Here is a 14,643-nt window from a genome sequence, read left to right as displayed (position 1 = left end):
ATTTTTGGCTAGCACAGTGTAATGGTTTGGGTGTTGGACTAGCAGGAGACCAGGGTTTAAATCCCCACTCAGCCATGGAAACCCATTTGGTGATCTTGGGCAAGTTATACTCTCTCATCCTAGAGAGGAAGGCAATGACAAACTTTCGAATACATCTTGCCAAGGAAAGCTCATGATAACGTCACCTTTGTTGTTGCCGTGTGTCTTCAAATCCTTTCCAACTTATGGTGACTCTAAGGCAAACCTATCACAAGGGTTTCTTGGGACGTTATCAGACAAGGGAAATTGGAAGTATAATCCAATGGCAATCCGAATGTAATCATGGGGTTTCACGTTATTGCGTGATAGACTACCACATGCAATTTCAGGCAATGAGAAGTCAGTCCAAATGCAATCATGGGGTTTAATGTGATGTGAGGTGATCATACGCAATTTTGGGCAATGGCAAGCTATTTTCGGGCAATGGGAAATCAGTTTGAACACAGTAGAAGTGGAAGGCAGTAGAAAAGTGGAAGACCATACTGCACATGGATTAACTCAATAAAGGAAGCCTCAGTGTGCAAGACCTGAGCAGGGTAGTCTCCTCTTCATAGGGTCATCGTAAATTGAAGCTGACTGCACAAGTATGGACAAGATTAGACTGTTGAAGTAGTCACATTTTCGCAATTATCTTCTTTTGCAGGAAATTAATTCTTCACTGCAGAGCTGGGAATTATACATAATGTTGAACTACAACTCCCCACCCCTTGCCATTGCCTATGGTGGCTTGGGGTGCTGGGGACTGCAGTTCAGCAACACCTGGAGAGAACAGGTGTGCAGATGTGTCGCTTTCCAGACGTGGTAGGAACTACAACTCCCATCAATTTTGGCACACAGCCAATGGCAAGGGATGATGAGAGCTGCAGTCCCAACAATATATGAGGGCAACATGCCCCTCATCTTTGTAACAATGACAGTCTCCGCTAAAGTTGCCTTTCCACTTACCATTCCATTATTCTGAAATGTTGTCCCAAACAATAACACTTCCAGCTTTACCTGCCGACAGATAAAAATGACCACGCAAAACACTTCCATGCAGTTCTTTGAATTTTAATACACTTTGAATGAAGCCATGGTGATTACGAAGTGAGATGTTAGTGCAGGATTTGTAAGTGAAGAAATATAAATGACCATTGTTAAGAGAAATTACAAATGGAAAGGAAGAGCCATCTAAAACTACAACTTTCTTGTAACTGCAAGGGGTGGGGTTCAACTATCTAATGGCATCTGAACAACTGAAAACTAAAGAAAAATGGATTTTCTATTTAGTGCTATAGTTTTGCTAGCTTAGAAAAATTAGTGTTTGTTACTACAGTGACCACAATCCCCTAGCAAGCATGACCACAAGCCAGACTGGTTGGGGGAATTTTGGAAACTGTAGTCCAAAAAAGTAACTTTGCCCAAGCCCTGGCTCTGATCCAACAACAGTAATACTAACATGCTACCCACACATAAAGATGAAGGGGAAGGAGATACGCTTCCCAAAACTGACTGGGAGACCCAGTTTACCACCTTAAAAGGAAAATAAAGGAATTAAAGGGATTCCCTTCTTTCCAAGAGATTTTGTCCATGGCCATCTCTTATTTTGTCCAGCTGTCCCTTACTTTAACTGAAGTCAAAGTCAAGTTGCACTTCAGGTATCAGATGCAGATACCTGGGAGAGATGTGCAAAGGGCCCAATGGAAGAAAAGGATGGGAGATATAATGCTATATCCCAGTCTGCTGCTTTGGGATTTTACAGAAGACAAAGCTGATATCCAAACTATGATCAGGTAATTCCATGTGGGATTCCCCTGCTTTGGAGGAAAAGCCTGTTCAGTCTCCCTCACTTGCTAATTTTTAAAAGCACCACACACATGACGTGTGTGTTTCAGCCAAAAGCAGGCAGTTTATTTTTTGCTGTACAATACCTCTCAGAATACTGGTAGGAGGGGATGTTTTGGACACCTTTGGAACCTATTGTCCAAAATAGGGATTTTCCCAAGCTCTAGATCTTAGGCATGGGAAATAAACACAGTTCAGACAATAAGTTTGATTTAATACCCTTATTTGTACCTCTATCTCAGTTCCTAGTCAAACCTTCTGGTTCCCCTTCCCTCACTGATGAGGCTTACAAGCATACAACACAGAAAATAATGAACAAGTACAATAAAACTATTTTTGAAACAACAATGACGTACGCAGCAACAGAGCAAAAGAACGTGTTTACAAAATGGCAGAGCTTTGCTGTGAAGAAGACTAGCCTTGCTGGTATTTGCAACCTTTTTCTTTCCCCATCGTGCCGTCTTCTTTGACTTTGTTACAAGAATGTTTCTGCACTTGTTGGAAAGGAAAAGGATGGCAAGTAAAACAACATCCACCCATGATGTTGCAGGCACTATCCAGTCAGTGCTTGTGGCATACATTATGATGGACAAACTTGCCCTTCAGACAGCTGTCCAGATTGCTAGCTGGAGAAACAATGGCATTGTTCCTGGGAACACTATATTGTAATGTGATTGCTTGGGAAATGCACCCCTCTGACACAGAAGTGGTTCCTTGAGAGAACATGCCTGGATCTCATGCCACAAATACAGTAATATCCAAGATCCACCAAACAGTGATACCTTTATCGGACTAACCAAAATGCATAGAATATTTTGGTAGATCCAATAAAGGTATCACTGTTTTGTAGATTGTAGGTGTTATTGTACAGTGCGCCCACACCATACGCAGGCACACTATATGCGGCTTTCAGCCTACGCTGAAGCCGCATGGCAAAAGAATGAGTGGCACACGTGCCCATGGAGCGTGCACTCTGTTGTGCTGCGAGCATAAGCCCCATTATATTTAATGGGGCTCAGCATACGCACTTTTTACCTTACAAGAGGGTCCATAACAGATCCCCCAAGTAAAGTAAGGGCCCACTGTACTTTACTATATGGCCAACACTGCTACCTCTGGATATGCCACAAACAGTTACCTCTGAAAGGTCCAAACTATGTATTGCAGTGAGGGGTGGAACCTTCACAGGATCCACCCAATGAATAGCATCCAGAACTTCATATAAGGCTGTCAAATCTTTGAAAGAACAGACAGCCAATGTGATTCTCCTCTCTCCAGATGCAGCCCTTTCACTGAGTTAAAGCTGTAGGCAAAAGGCTGACCAACTGTGATCCAAAGCTTGGCTTATCAAAGCCTTTTAACAAGAAAGGGCTTCCAGTTCCATAGGATGTTATCTTCAAGGCAGGCTCAATAAGTAACTTTTTAAAAAAATAGCCACTGTTTTAGGGTATGTAGCCCTCAGCTCCCGTGTGCCTATTGATTGCTACTGTCCCAAGAACACTCACTCTCATCTGCTAAACTGCAACCATAAAAGTGTTGAACAAAGATTCCACACTTCCCCAGAAGTGGACCTACAATAAAGCATGCAAATTAAGGCAAAGTATGCAAGTCTCTATAAGTCTTTTTTGTTCTTGTTTTACATTTTTAAAAAATCTAGATTTTTCCAATTTGATGATTTCTGTATTTCCAAGTGGAGAAACTTTGGTGTGTGATCAGTCTCTGTCCTATTGTTGTTTTCAATCATGAGATAAAGATTTGACATGCTGGAAAGCTGGTTTGGGGTCTGGTCTTTTAAGGTGGGCACTTGAAAGGCCTTACAAGAATCATGTGGGTTTTCATGTGTGTGCCGAGACCGGACCTCTGTCGGAAGCATTTTCCACATTCCATGCAGCGATATGGTTTCTCCCCTGTGTGGATCCTCTGGTGGATGGTAAGGTGGGAGCTGACACTGAAGGTTTTCCCACACTCATCACATTTATAAGGCCTCTCCCCTGTATGGATTCTCTGGTGGAGGATAAGAGTAGAACTCTGGCTGAACCTTTTCCCACATGCTTGGCACTCATAAGGCTTTTCGCCTGTGTGGACTCTCTGGTGCTTGGTCAGATGGGAAGTCACAGAGAAGCACTTCCCACAATCGGTGCACTTGTAGGGCTTCTCCCCAGTGTGGATCCGGCGATGGAGTACCAGGGTTGAGCTTTGGCTGAACCTCTTCCCACACTCGTTGCACTCGTATGGTTTCTCTCCTGTGTGGATTCTGCGATGGATCGTAAGATGGGAGCTCACGCCAAAGCTTTTCCCACAGTCAGAGCATGGGTAAAGCTTATCAGCAGAGCGGGGGGCTCTCTGGGGCTGGGCGAGGCCATGCTGAGCCTGGGCAAGGCTCTCCCCACATTGGACACACAAGCTGGGACCAGGCCCCATATATACCCGGGGTGGGATAGGGGGGTTGTCTTTTGGCACTGGAGGAAGAAGAGGTGGCTTGGCCCATGCTTTTCCTGCATCCTCCCCTTGCTGCCCAGCTTGACCCTGGCCAGGGTATACAGACCCGTCGGACCGTCCTGGGACCTGCTTCTGGGTCTGTGTGGCTTCAGTGCCTCCAGGTTGGGGGTTGGGGTTCATGGTTCCTCCATCTACCAAAGGAAAGAGAGTGAAGCCAGCATGGGGGAAGGGTGACATCGTTTCAGAAGGTGTTACCTTAAATTTTAATGGATACTTTACCTTGATAGTTGGAAACATTTGCTGTTTTATGCAGCATTAGGAAGCCCAAGTTATTTGGGTAGAATGGGTCATTAAAAAATAATTTTAAAATAAATAAAATAAAACCCATGTTGTGGATGTTGCAATTCAAGGAATATTGTTTTCTCTGAGGGGCTAAGAGAGGTTGTCTCTTTGAGCTGTGGTACAAAAGACCACAGGTCAGTTCAAAGGCAACAGAGGCAGCTGCTGAAAACTGTAAATCTAACTCCTACCTTTGTCTAACTGGAAGAATTCCACTCAAGTTATTCTTTTTTATCACAATCATCAAATACTGAGAGTACTTCTTTGATGTACAGTCGCTGACTAAATGGGGACAGGGTATGCACACATAACATTTTTTGTTTCTATTTTATTTATTTATTTAATTATTTATTTATTTATTTATTATGGCATTTATACCCCACCCTTCAGCCCTAATGGCTATTTTTCTATTACTCTCTCCATCCACAAGAAGATGGAGGTTTCCTACTCCAGAACGTTTTCTAAGAGCTTGCAAAGCTCTTACCTGCCCTGATACATTTCACTGGAGCTAATTCTGCTGGTGTAGCAACATGCTCTCTTCTGGGTTGACACAGAAATTCTGTGTTCAACCTTAATCAAGATTTCTGTGTAACTCCTAAGTCTGCATATTCTTAAACCAGCAGATATCAACATAATTACTCCCAGCCATTTTGCATCTCTAGGAATCTCATACCTGCAATCTCAAGTCTGTACTCCTTAAAACTTTATTTTTTTACAAAAAGAAAGAAAAAAAAGAAAGAAAGAAATTAAAAAAGTCCTTACCTAGCGAGAGTAGAGTCCCATAATTGTCCTGCACAATGTCCCTGTAGACAGGTCTCTGGCATGGGTCCAGAAGGGCCCACTGTATCTCAGCAAAATACATCAGTCACTTCTGCAGAAGGCTCTGGCCTCTGAAAGAATAAGTGTCCCCTGCTCAGAATCCAAGACCAACCCTGTTGTCCTGGGCCTATAATGTCTGTGACTGGACCTTCACTTGGCAATATTCACTCTCCTGATTTCAAAAGTTAGGACCCCTTTGAAATTATGCCTCTACCCTCTTTCCCAGACTTTGGTCCTCCAGGTTTTTTTTATTTCAATTCCCAGAAGCTCTAGCCAGTTTGGCCAACAAAACATCTGGAGGACCAAAGTTTTGGAAACACTGATCTATACAATATCAGGGTGGGAAACCTATAGCCCTCTGTTGTTGGACTCCAGCTCCCATCAGCCTTGTTCACAGTGGCATCACTAAAGTTGGCATCACCCAGTACAGGAACTCATGGTGTCACCCCCCACACTGACCTCCTCCCATCCCAAACCATACAGAATCCTTAGTAATGCTTTTTGTACTAACGTTACTCATAAATCACAATTCCCACATATCACTGATTGCCATGGCAATAGTTGTGACATAAACAATTAGCAAAATTAAAATTCTGTCTTTAAATTTCAATATCTTACACACAACCTAAATGAATTTACATGCAGTTTCATATGGTTAAAAGTGAAAATTTGCTAAGATGTGATGTTTTTAGGGAAAAATAATACTATTTAAAAACAAAACCCTAAAGCCTGTCCTTTTCCCTTCCACTGAACCGTCCCACTCACATCATATCTTCTGCTGAGCTCCAGCATTTTAAAGGGACTCTGGCAAATGCCACATCCTGTTTCTGCCCAAAGGCAGATGTTTAGGGACCAGTGGTATCACACACACCACTCTAGCGTGTCAATTGGTGTGGCCTGCTGGGCCAGTATAGTCTGTGGTTAGGAACCAAGGGTGTCACCCTCCACATTCATTCTTTAGGTCAGGGGTGGGAAACCTACGGCCCTCCAGGTTCTAACGAACTACTGTTCCCATCATGCCTCACCACCAGCCAAGCTGAAGGGAAGCATTACTGTGGGGAAAAGAACTACAACCAAGGCCTCAGGAACCTGGCTTAAACTTCCTTCAGCTTGGCTGGTGGTGAGGCATGGTGGGAATGGTGGTTCGTCAGAACCTGGCGGGCCGTAGGTTCCCCACCCCTGCTTTTGGGTGTCACCTGGTGCAACCTGCACCCCTGGCACACCCTGTTGCCCCTGTTTAGCCAGCATAGCCTGAGGTCAGGAACCATGGATGTTGCCACCCACATGCACTCTTTTAGGTGTCACCTGATGGCATCCATACCCTCAATGCCCACTAATGATGCCCCTGCTTGGCCAACATAGCCTTTGATTAGAACCATGGGTATTGCCTTTTAAGGTGTCACCTCATGCAGCCTGCATCCCCACCACCCCCAGGACACCCCTGCTTGGTCTGCATAGCCTGGGGTTAGGAACCATGGCTGTTGCACTCCACATTCATGCTTCAAGGTGCCACCTGGTGTGGCCTGCACCTCCACCCCAAGGACACCCTTGCTTGACAGGCATAGCATGTGGTCAGAAACCATGGGTGCTGCACTCCACATTCATGTTTCAAGGCAGTGGCCTTTAAGGGATTTTGGACTTCAACTCCCAGAATCCCACACTATTGGTCAACATGGCTGAGACTTCTGGGAGCTGAGGTCCAAAATCTCTTAAAGAGTGCAGTTTGGGGGCCACTGCTTTGAGGTGCCACCTGGTGTGGCCTTCACCCCAGCACTCACTAAGAATGCTCCGGCTTGGCCAGCTTTGCCTGTGAATAGGAACCATGGATGTTGCCCTCCACATTCATGCATTAAAGTGTCACCTGGTGCAGCCTACACTCCCAGCACCCCCCAAGGAAGCCTTTGCTTGGCCAGCATAGCATGCAGATAGGAACCACGGGTATTGCCCTCCACATTCACCTTTTAAGGTGTCACCTGGTGCAGCCTTCACTCCTAACAATGCCCCATGCTTGGCCAGCATAGCCTATGGCTGGGAACCATGGGTGTTACCATCCACATCCATCCTGTGCCACCTCCTAGGTAAGCTTCCTGGGTGCTTTAACCACCAACATTACAAAACTCAACAGGTGCAGCTGCTTCTATACCTGGAGGAGCAACAGTTCCTCCTTTACCAATGAAGGGGGAAATCTTTTCCTGGGGAACTTCTTCCCTAGAGGCAGGTAGGTTTTTGGTTTTTGCTTTCTGCTGGGGGGGGGGGGGGCAAAATGGCAACCTTTCCTAGTAGTCCCTGCACCCAGCCCTTAAAGGCCTCCCCCTTTTCCTTCCACCCTCCCTTCCCCAATCCCTTGTTTACCTCAATCTGGGTTTAAATTTTAAACCTAACTGGAAGGATTAGGGAAAGAATCATGTGTCCTTTGCAATTGCAAAAACAAGGAGGTGCAAAGAGAAAAACCAGAGGAGGCTCAGAGGCAAGGAGGGGCTAAGCTGGGCTCCTCTGGTTGTGTGATTGTGTGGTGTGTGTGTGTTTGGGGTGTGTTTATGTGTTTGTTTCCTCCTCCCCCTTTAACTAGGAAGTTGCCTGGCTGCTGCTGGACTTTTGGGAGGCATCCAAACCCAAACCATCTGAGTTACCTGGAAAAGTCCTCCTTGTGCTGCAAGAGTTCTTGGATCTCCCCAAAAAAGGAAGAAAAAGGTGGGGGGGGGAGAAAGGGAGGGAAGAAGGGGGGGAGAAAAGAATTCAGGGCTTGAAAACAAGGAAACTGCCAGGAAAGGAGGAGGAGGAGGCTTCTCTCTCTCTTTCTCTCTCTCTGGTTCTGACCTGGGAAGTTCAGCCCCCCCAAAAAGCGTCAGCACCAGTGGGAGGGAAGGAAAGAGGCGAAAGGAGAACAGTCCCTTCTCTGTGCGCCTTTCTCTCGCTTGCCTTTTTTTGACAATGGCCAGAGCCCTCTAGCGGCATCGGCCGGTATGACAGGCGGAGCAAGCTGCTGGCTGGAATAAACCTCCTCCTTCTCCTCCTTCTGTCTGGTTTTAAAGACTGAGAAGGAGAACAACAGAAGGGAAGGAGGCCCAGCCTGGCTGCTGGAGGAGGAGATGTGGGATGTCCACACACGACCCACATGGAGGGGTTTCATGCCACGTTTGAAGTGGCAGGGCTCCATCCTTTGGGATTTGTAGTTTGGTGAGGGAAGGCTGCCCCAAGGGGCACACAGTTCAGGGGTGCAGCTATGGAAGGGGTGCTGTGTCCTAATAATAATAATAATTTGATATTATTAATATTTATATAATATATTTATTATTATTTAATAGCATTACTAATATTTATATAATATATTTGTTATTATTTAATATCATTAGTAATATCTATATAATATAATGTATTATTATTATTTAATATTATTTGTATATTATTTACTATTGTTTACTATTAATAATAATATTAATTTATTATTTACTATTAATAATAATCTTATATATTATTATTTAATTTAATTAATAATATTTAATAATATTATTCATTGTTATTATTATTTAATATTATTTACAGTATTTATATATTTATTATTATTTAATATTATTGATAACATTTATATAATATTTATTAGTATTATTATTATTTAGTATCATTAATAATATTTATATAATATCTATTATTATTATTTAATAGCAATAATATTTATATAACATCTATTATTATTATTTAATAATAATAATATTTATTTAATATATTATTATTTAATATCATTAATAATTTAGTATTATTATTTAATATAATTGATAATATTTATATAATATAATTTATTATTAATAATAATATTATATGATATAATTTATTGTTATGTAATTTTATTAATAATATTTATATATATTATTATAATGTAATATTATTGATAATATTTATGTAATATTTATTATTGTTATTTAATATTAATAATATTTGTATAATATTTATTATTATGTGATATTAATAATATTCATTATTATTATTATTATATTTATTTGTATCCCTCTCATTTCCCAGAACTGGGACTCAGAGCGGCTTCACAATATTTACAAACAGTACAATTAAAAACAGAAATGTAATATGTTAAAACAGAATTAATTTGTTAGAATATTAAAATAGATTACTTATAAAAAGGATAAAATACAGTTAAAAAATAAAAATTTAAAACACTTAAAATGATACGACACCCTAATCCTTTAAGAACATTGTTTTTAAAATATAATAATATAATAATAGAGAATATAAAATAATATAATATTATACAATTGTTGTTGCTGCTGTTATTAATTTTATTTCCTTATCTCCCACCTTTCTCCCAACATGAAGACTCAAAGCGCCTAACAGCAAATTAAAAAACAACACAATTGAAAAACAGTTCAACATCCCCAAAGAAGTTTGTCCATTTACATTTGCGGCTTTAACTTTTGCCAATTTGATTATCCGTGGGTTTTATTAATATGTTTCCTCTAGGAATCTCTAGGTCCTCCAGCGCAACTCTCTATCAAGTCGCACTGAAGGACCTAGAGATTCCTAGAGAGAGTGCTCCGCTAGGCATTTGTAGCTCCTCCACTGCAATTCTATGGTCAGTGGCTGTTGGACGTTGACCACAGAGTTGCACTGGAGGACCTAGAGATTCCTAGAGAGGTGTCCTCTCAGGTAAAAAGATAGTGTTTTTGCTGTTTTTTGTTTTTTTCACATTCACGGGGGTCCTGTGTCCCGAACTCCAGTAAATGTGGAGGGGAAAGTGTATCACTGAAAATGTAGACCCAACCATGTACCTGTGAAGTATTGTAACAAATGAAGAATTAGAAAAGAAATATGGAAAATGAATATTCTATATGACCATGGCAGTGCATATACTATATGCGAAAATGTGGAAAAAAGAAAAGTTAAAGACTCGTTCTTAAAATTATATGATTATTTTGAAACAGAGAAATGAACACAACTGATTAAAAAGAAATTGCTGAGTAAATTTTTAAAAGAATGGGAACCTTTAGTAATTTTTACTTAAAGAATGAATCGGGTGATATGTTTATAATCGGCTTGGAGTGAGATATATTATTGGAACAAATATTTTTTCTCTTATATATAAATATTGAGTTGACAGATGAATGATTAGATGGGAAAATGGAAGTAATGATTACTTTTAACAATAGGAAAAAGAGTTGGGAAGTCATTTTTGTATTTCGTTGTTTGCAGTGTCTTGATTTTAGATGTATTAAGTGTGTTTTATGTATTGTTATGAATAGCATAGTAAAGTACGTCTAGTATATATGTATCATTTTGTTTCAATAAAATAAAAATTAATAATAAAAAAGAAAAAAGCACATTAAAATATACAAATATAAAAAATTTAAAAATCAATTAATTTTAAAAGTGAAAAGTTATGAATTAAAATTGAACATGTTAAAAATGCAAACCTTAACATTTAAAACGCACAAATAAGAATTCTGCCCCCTCTCCATGAAATGTTCCTTCTGTCCTCACATTTCTGGCATTGATGTAACTATAAAAGAATTCATCCAAAATCCACACCTTTATTGGGGAACTAAAATGCACAAAACATATATTGCCAGCTCTCCAAGCTCCACTGGCTTCTTTATTGAGCAAAAGATGCTATGAATCATATATGAGGAGGGAAAATTATGCCGAAGTTAGTCACAAGCCCAGGATGACCAGATGTCATAAATATAAAGGAGGACAAGCCACCATAAAGTGTAGGATATTCAATAAAATGTAGGACATTACAAAATAAAAGCTAAAACACTCCTAGAAATATACATTAATTATATATTTTTTTAATTTCATGTGATATAAATTCAAGCTTCTTACTTTTGCTCAAAATGGAGGACCTTTTGGAATTCCTCCTGGACAGAAGGGTTAAATTTAGGGCATGTCCTGGAAAAGGAGGACATCTGGTCACCCTGCTGCACATGCTTGTATCTCGTCAAGATGTTGCTGTTCTCAGTTCAGGTGTTGTTAAGGGGACGTTCATGCAGGCCAGTCCCTCCTTTTGGCCATGGTATTTTACAGTACTCTCCCATGGTTTCCAGATACTCCAAGAAAAAATGTTAAGTTTTATTAGCAAGACAAAAGTGATGCTCCTCTTGGGATCTAAGTTGCCTCAGTCTTTTGTGAAGCCCAAAGTTCCTTTGTTAGGTAGAGCACTGAACTCTAAGCAAGCCCTCCATGTGTTAAAAATTTCAGTTGAACAATATGAAATGCATTTTAGGCATACAAAACAAAACAAAAAATGTGGAGACAAATTTACCAAGGGAATGCAAATACTGTAAATGTAAGTACAGTATCATCCCAAATCCACAAAACAGTGATACCTATATTGGACCAACCAAAATGCACACTTTATACATGTTGCAAGCTTTCAAAGCTACACTGGCTTCTTCATCAGGCAAAGGCATTAAAAAGCATACAGGAGAAAAAAAGAAAATTTGACAATGTTAGTCATAGCCCTGCATTGGGTCAAGATGTTGTGGCTGTTGTCCTCAGTTTAGATGCTACCTATACATTAAGATGAAGGGGAAGAAGACAGGCTTCCCAAACTTGGAAGAGTATTTATGCAGGTGGGTCCGTCCTCCTCCTGGCCATGTGGATGCTGGGAGATTCAGTCCGGGAAATAAACTTTAAAATGCCACTAGCAAGACAAAAAGCTGCTGCCTTTGAGATCCACTTTGTCTGGATGCAAAGGGATCTCGTAGCAAAGATCTCAAAGGTGCTACAAGATCCCTTTCCATGTTGATTTTCCAGTCTAACACAAGTGTGTCTTTGAATTCTACCACTAGGTAGAATATAAGAGTTCTAGGTTTGAAAAATTTCAGTGTCTCAAGCTCTGCAGTGCTAGAAATCTGCGGACTGAAGAATTTAATTTGGAGGACTGAATTCTAATTGTTATGTGCTTTCAAGTGAACAACCTGTTATAGGATTTTCTTGGCAATATTTATTCAGGGGAGGTTTGCCATTGACTCCCTCTTAGACTGAGATTGCCCAAGGTCACCCAGGGAGTTTCCATGGCTGAGTGGGGATTGAAATCTTAGTCTCTTAGAGTCCTAGTCCGACACTAAAACTATTATACCATGTTTACTGTGGGGCAATTTCCTCATTTTGTCCCCTCCCTTGCTACACCCAAGTGTGGGACTTGCCCAAAATCACCTAGTAGCAGAGGTGTCACTAGGAGGGTGCGAGGAGTTCAGACCACACCTAGTGACACCTTGGAGATGGCACCTGGTCAAACCCTTCAACAACTGTGGCTGCTGGTGTAGGTGGGGTGCTTCAGCCACCAAGCAACCCCTTCTGGGTCTGGCAAGGTTGCCAGTTGGCTAGAAAAGTGAAGTGGCAGCGACAGCTGTGGTGCCACAAATTTGCCCCTTCCTGCCACCATTGCCTCCCTTTCCCACCTGGCCAACTGCTGACTGGCAGCAGCAGCAGCTCACCATCGAGATCGAAAGAACCCAAAGCATTGAAGCTCAGGAGAGCCCAAGATGGTGGAGAAGCACAAGGCGGTGTTGGGGAGCCAAATGCAGCCAGCAATGGAGTGAGGGAAGTGGCTACCAGGTGGCAACTTCTCGCCACCACCGCCTCCTATTTCTGCTTCTCTGTTGCCTTGGTCTCTCTTCTTTGTCGACCTTGGCCAAGAGAGTCCAAGGTCCTATGCCCTCCACCTTGTGCAGAGAAGCACAAGGTGGAGGGAGTAGGGGTGGGGAGCCATGTGCATAGGAGGATGGGGTGAAAGAGGAGGATTTTGGGTGATGGCAGCACCCTGTGCTCACTGGCAGATGCAACAGATGGAGGGGGTTCTGCAAGGCAGGTCACAGTCCAATACTCAAAACCACTACACCATACTGACTCTCTACAATGTAGATGCACCCAGTGACTTCACCCAACCTAATCACAGCCCTGGCCCAGATCTGGATTCCAACATTTCCTCACTCCTGCTGTAGAGAAATGACTGGCAAGAAATCATCTGGGAGAAAAAACATGGAATTGGGCATAGCAACTGAATTGTTTTCCACACCTGTTGTCCCCAGCTACCAAGAATCAAGTTCGCTTCCATATCTGGATCTCCACCCTGAGCTGTGTATCTCGGTTACTCTGGAATGTGAGAAAATGTTGGGGGAGTATGATGGCATGTTGAGGGAGTGGAACAAAATGTTGGGGGAATGGAATGAAACACTGAAAATTATATATAGCAATTGTGATGCTTTATTCTCGCTACCCTCAAGACAACAGATCCCATCTGAATTTGGAAGCTAAACAGGCTTAGTACTTGGATGGAAGACAGCCAAGGAATACCAGGTTCTGTGAGATATATTTCAGAAGAAGGCAATGGCGAACCATCTCTGAGTATTCCTTGCCTAAGAAAACACAAATCCATGGACTCATTAACAGGCGACTTGTAGACACACACATACATTGTAGTTATCATGACTGAATGACAAGCCATCATACATCTGAGATAAAGAGATATGGCTTCCAAGTCTGCTGGTATGTCATTCAGACAGGAATGAACCCTAGGTATCTTTTTAGTTACAGTGGGCCCTTGGCATCTGGGTTTGGTTCCAGGATCTGCTGTGGATACCAAAATCCACGGATTCTCATGTCCCATTAAATACAATGGCGTAGTAAAAAGGGGTCACTTCTATAAAATGGCAAAATCAAAGTCTGCTTTTTGAAATATATATATATTTGGAATATTTTCAAGCTGTGGATGCTTGAATCCATGGATAAAGAATCCCTAGATAAGGAGGGCCAACTGTATTAGAGAATGCCTTTGATATGAGACAAGCAAGCAAGCAATGTGGCATATATTTCATGCTAAATAAGCAGGGACACTATGGGATACATCTGTAAAGAAGTCAAGAGTTTTAGGTCTTGGTGAATCCTTGTTGGTTGGTCAACTTCAGTACTGTCACCCTCTGCTCATTTATGTCTATATATTATTATGGCACTTCTTTCCAGCAACAAAAATGAGCAGAAACAGATATAAAATGAATCTCTCTCTCTCTCAGCATATATTTCCAATAATAAAAAAGCACCACTCTGCATGACTTACATTTTTTTAAAAATGAGTTTTGGAAGAACAGCATTGCAGATTTGGAGAGCTGAGGATGAGAGATAGCCGACGCTGAAGCTTCCATCTGTTACCCCGCTTCTTAGATTGACTTTTCT

At 41.5% G+C, this 14,643-nt stretch overlaps 1 protein-coding gene across 2 annotated transcripts; it reads right to left on the bottom strand.

The window, feature by feature from the left end:
* Positions 1-1,080: 1,080 nt before the first annotated feature.
* Positions 1,081-8,356, bottom strand: LOC149275803 (zinc finger protein 665-like). 2 transcript variants are annotated; one of them, XM_089504335.1, is made up of 3 exons: positions 8,091-8,356; positions 5,404-5,531; positions 1,081-4,493 (listed from the first exon to the last, which is right to left on the bottom strand). In XM_089504335.1, exons 2-3 carry the CDS (start codon positions 5,501-5,503, stop codon positions 3,655-3,657), a joined length of 939 nt encoding a protein of 312 aa, XP_089360461.1. In that variant the 5' UTR covers positions 5,504-5,531; positions 8,091-8,356; the 3' UTR covers positions 1,081-3,654. The 2 variants fall into 2 exon arrangements, with proteins under 2 accessions (XP_089360461.1, XP_089360462.1); XM_089504336.1 differs by lacking the exon at positions 5,404-5,531.
* Positions 8,357-14,643: the final 6,287 nt, after the last annotated feature.

This window comes from Sceloporus occidentalis, unplaced genomic scaffold, assembly GCF_023333645.1.
Source record: "Sceloporus occidentalis isolate IW3139 unplaced genomic scaffold, rSceOcc1.0.p SCAF_265, whole genome shotgun sequence".
Taxonomy (NCBI): Eukaryota; Metazoa; Chordata; class Lepidosauria; order Squamata; family Phrynosomatidae; genus Sceloporus; species Sceloporus occidentalis.
This window is presented reverse-complemented; position numbering and strand designations above follow the sequence as displayed.

Coding starts and splice junctions, on each gene's coding strand:
- LOC149275803 (XM_089504335.1), bottom strand. CDS start 5,503: ATGTATTTTGCTGAGATACAGTGGGCCCTTCTGGACCCATGCCAGAGA. Junction 4,494..5,403: donor TGGGACTCTACTCTCGCTAG/GTAAGGACTTTT, acceptor TTCCTTTGGTAG/ATGGAGGAACCATGAACCCC.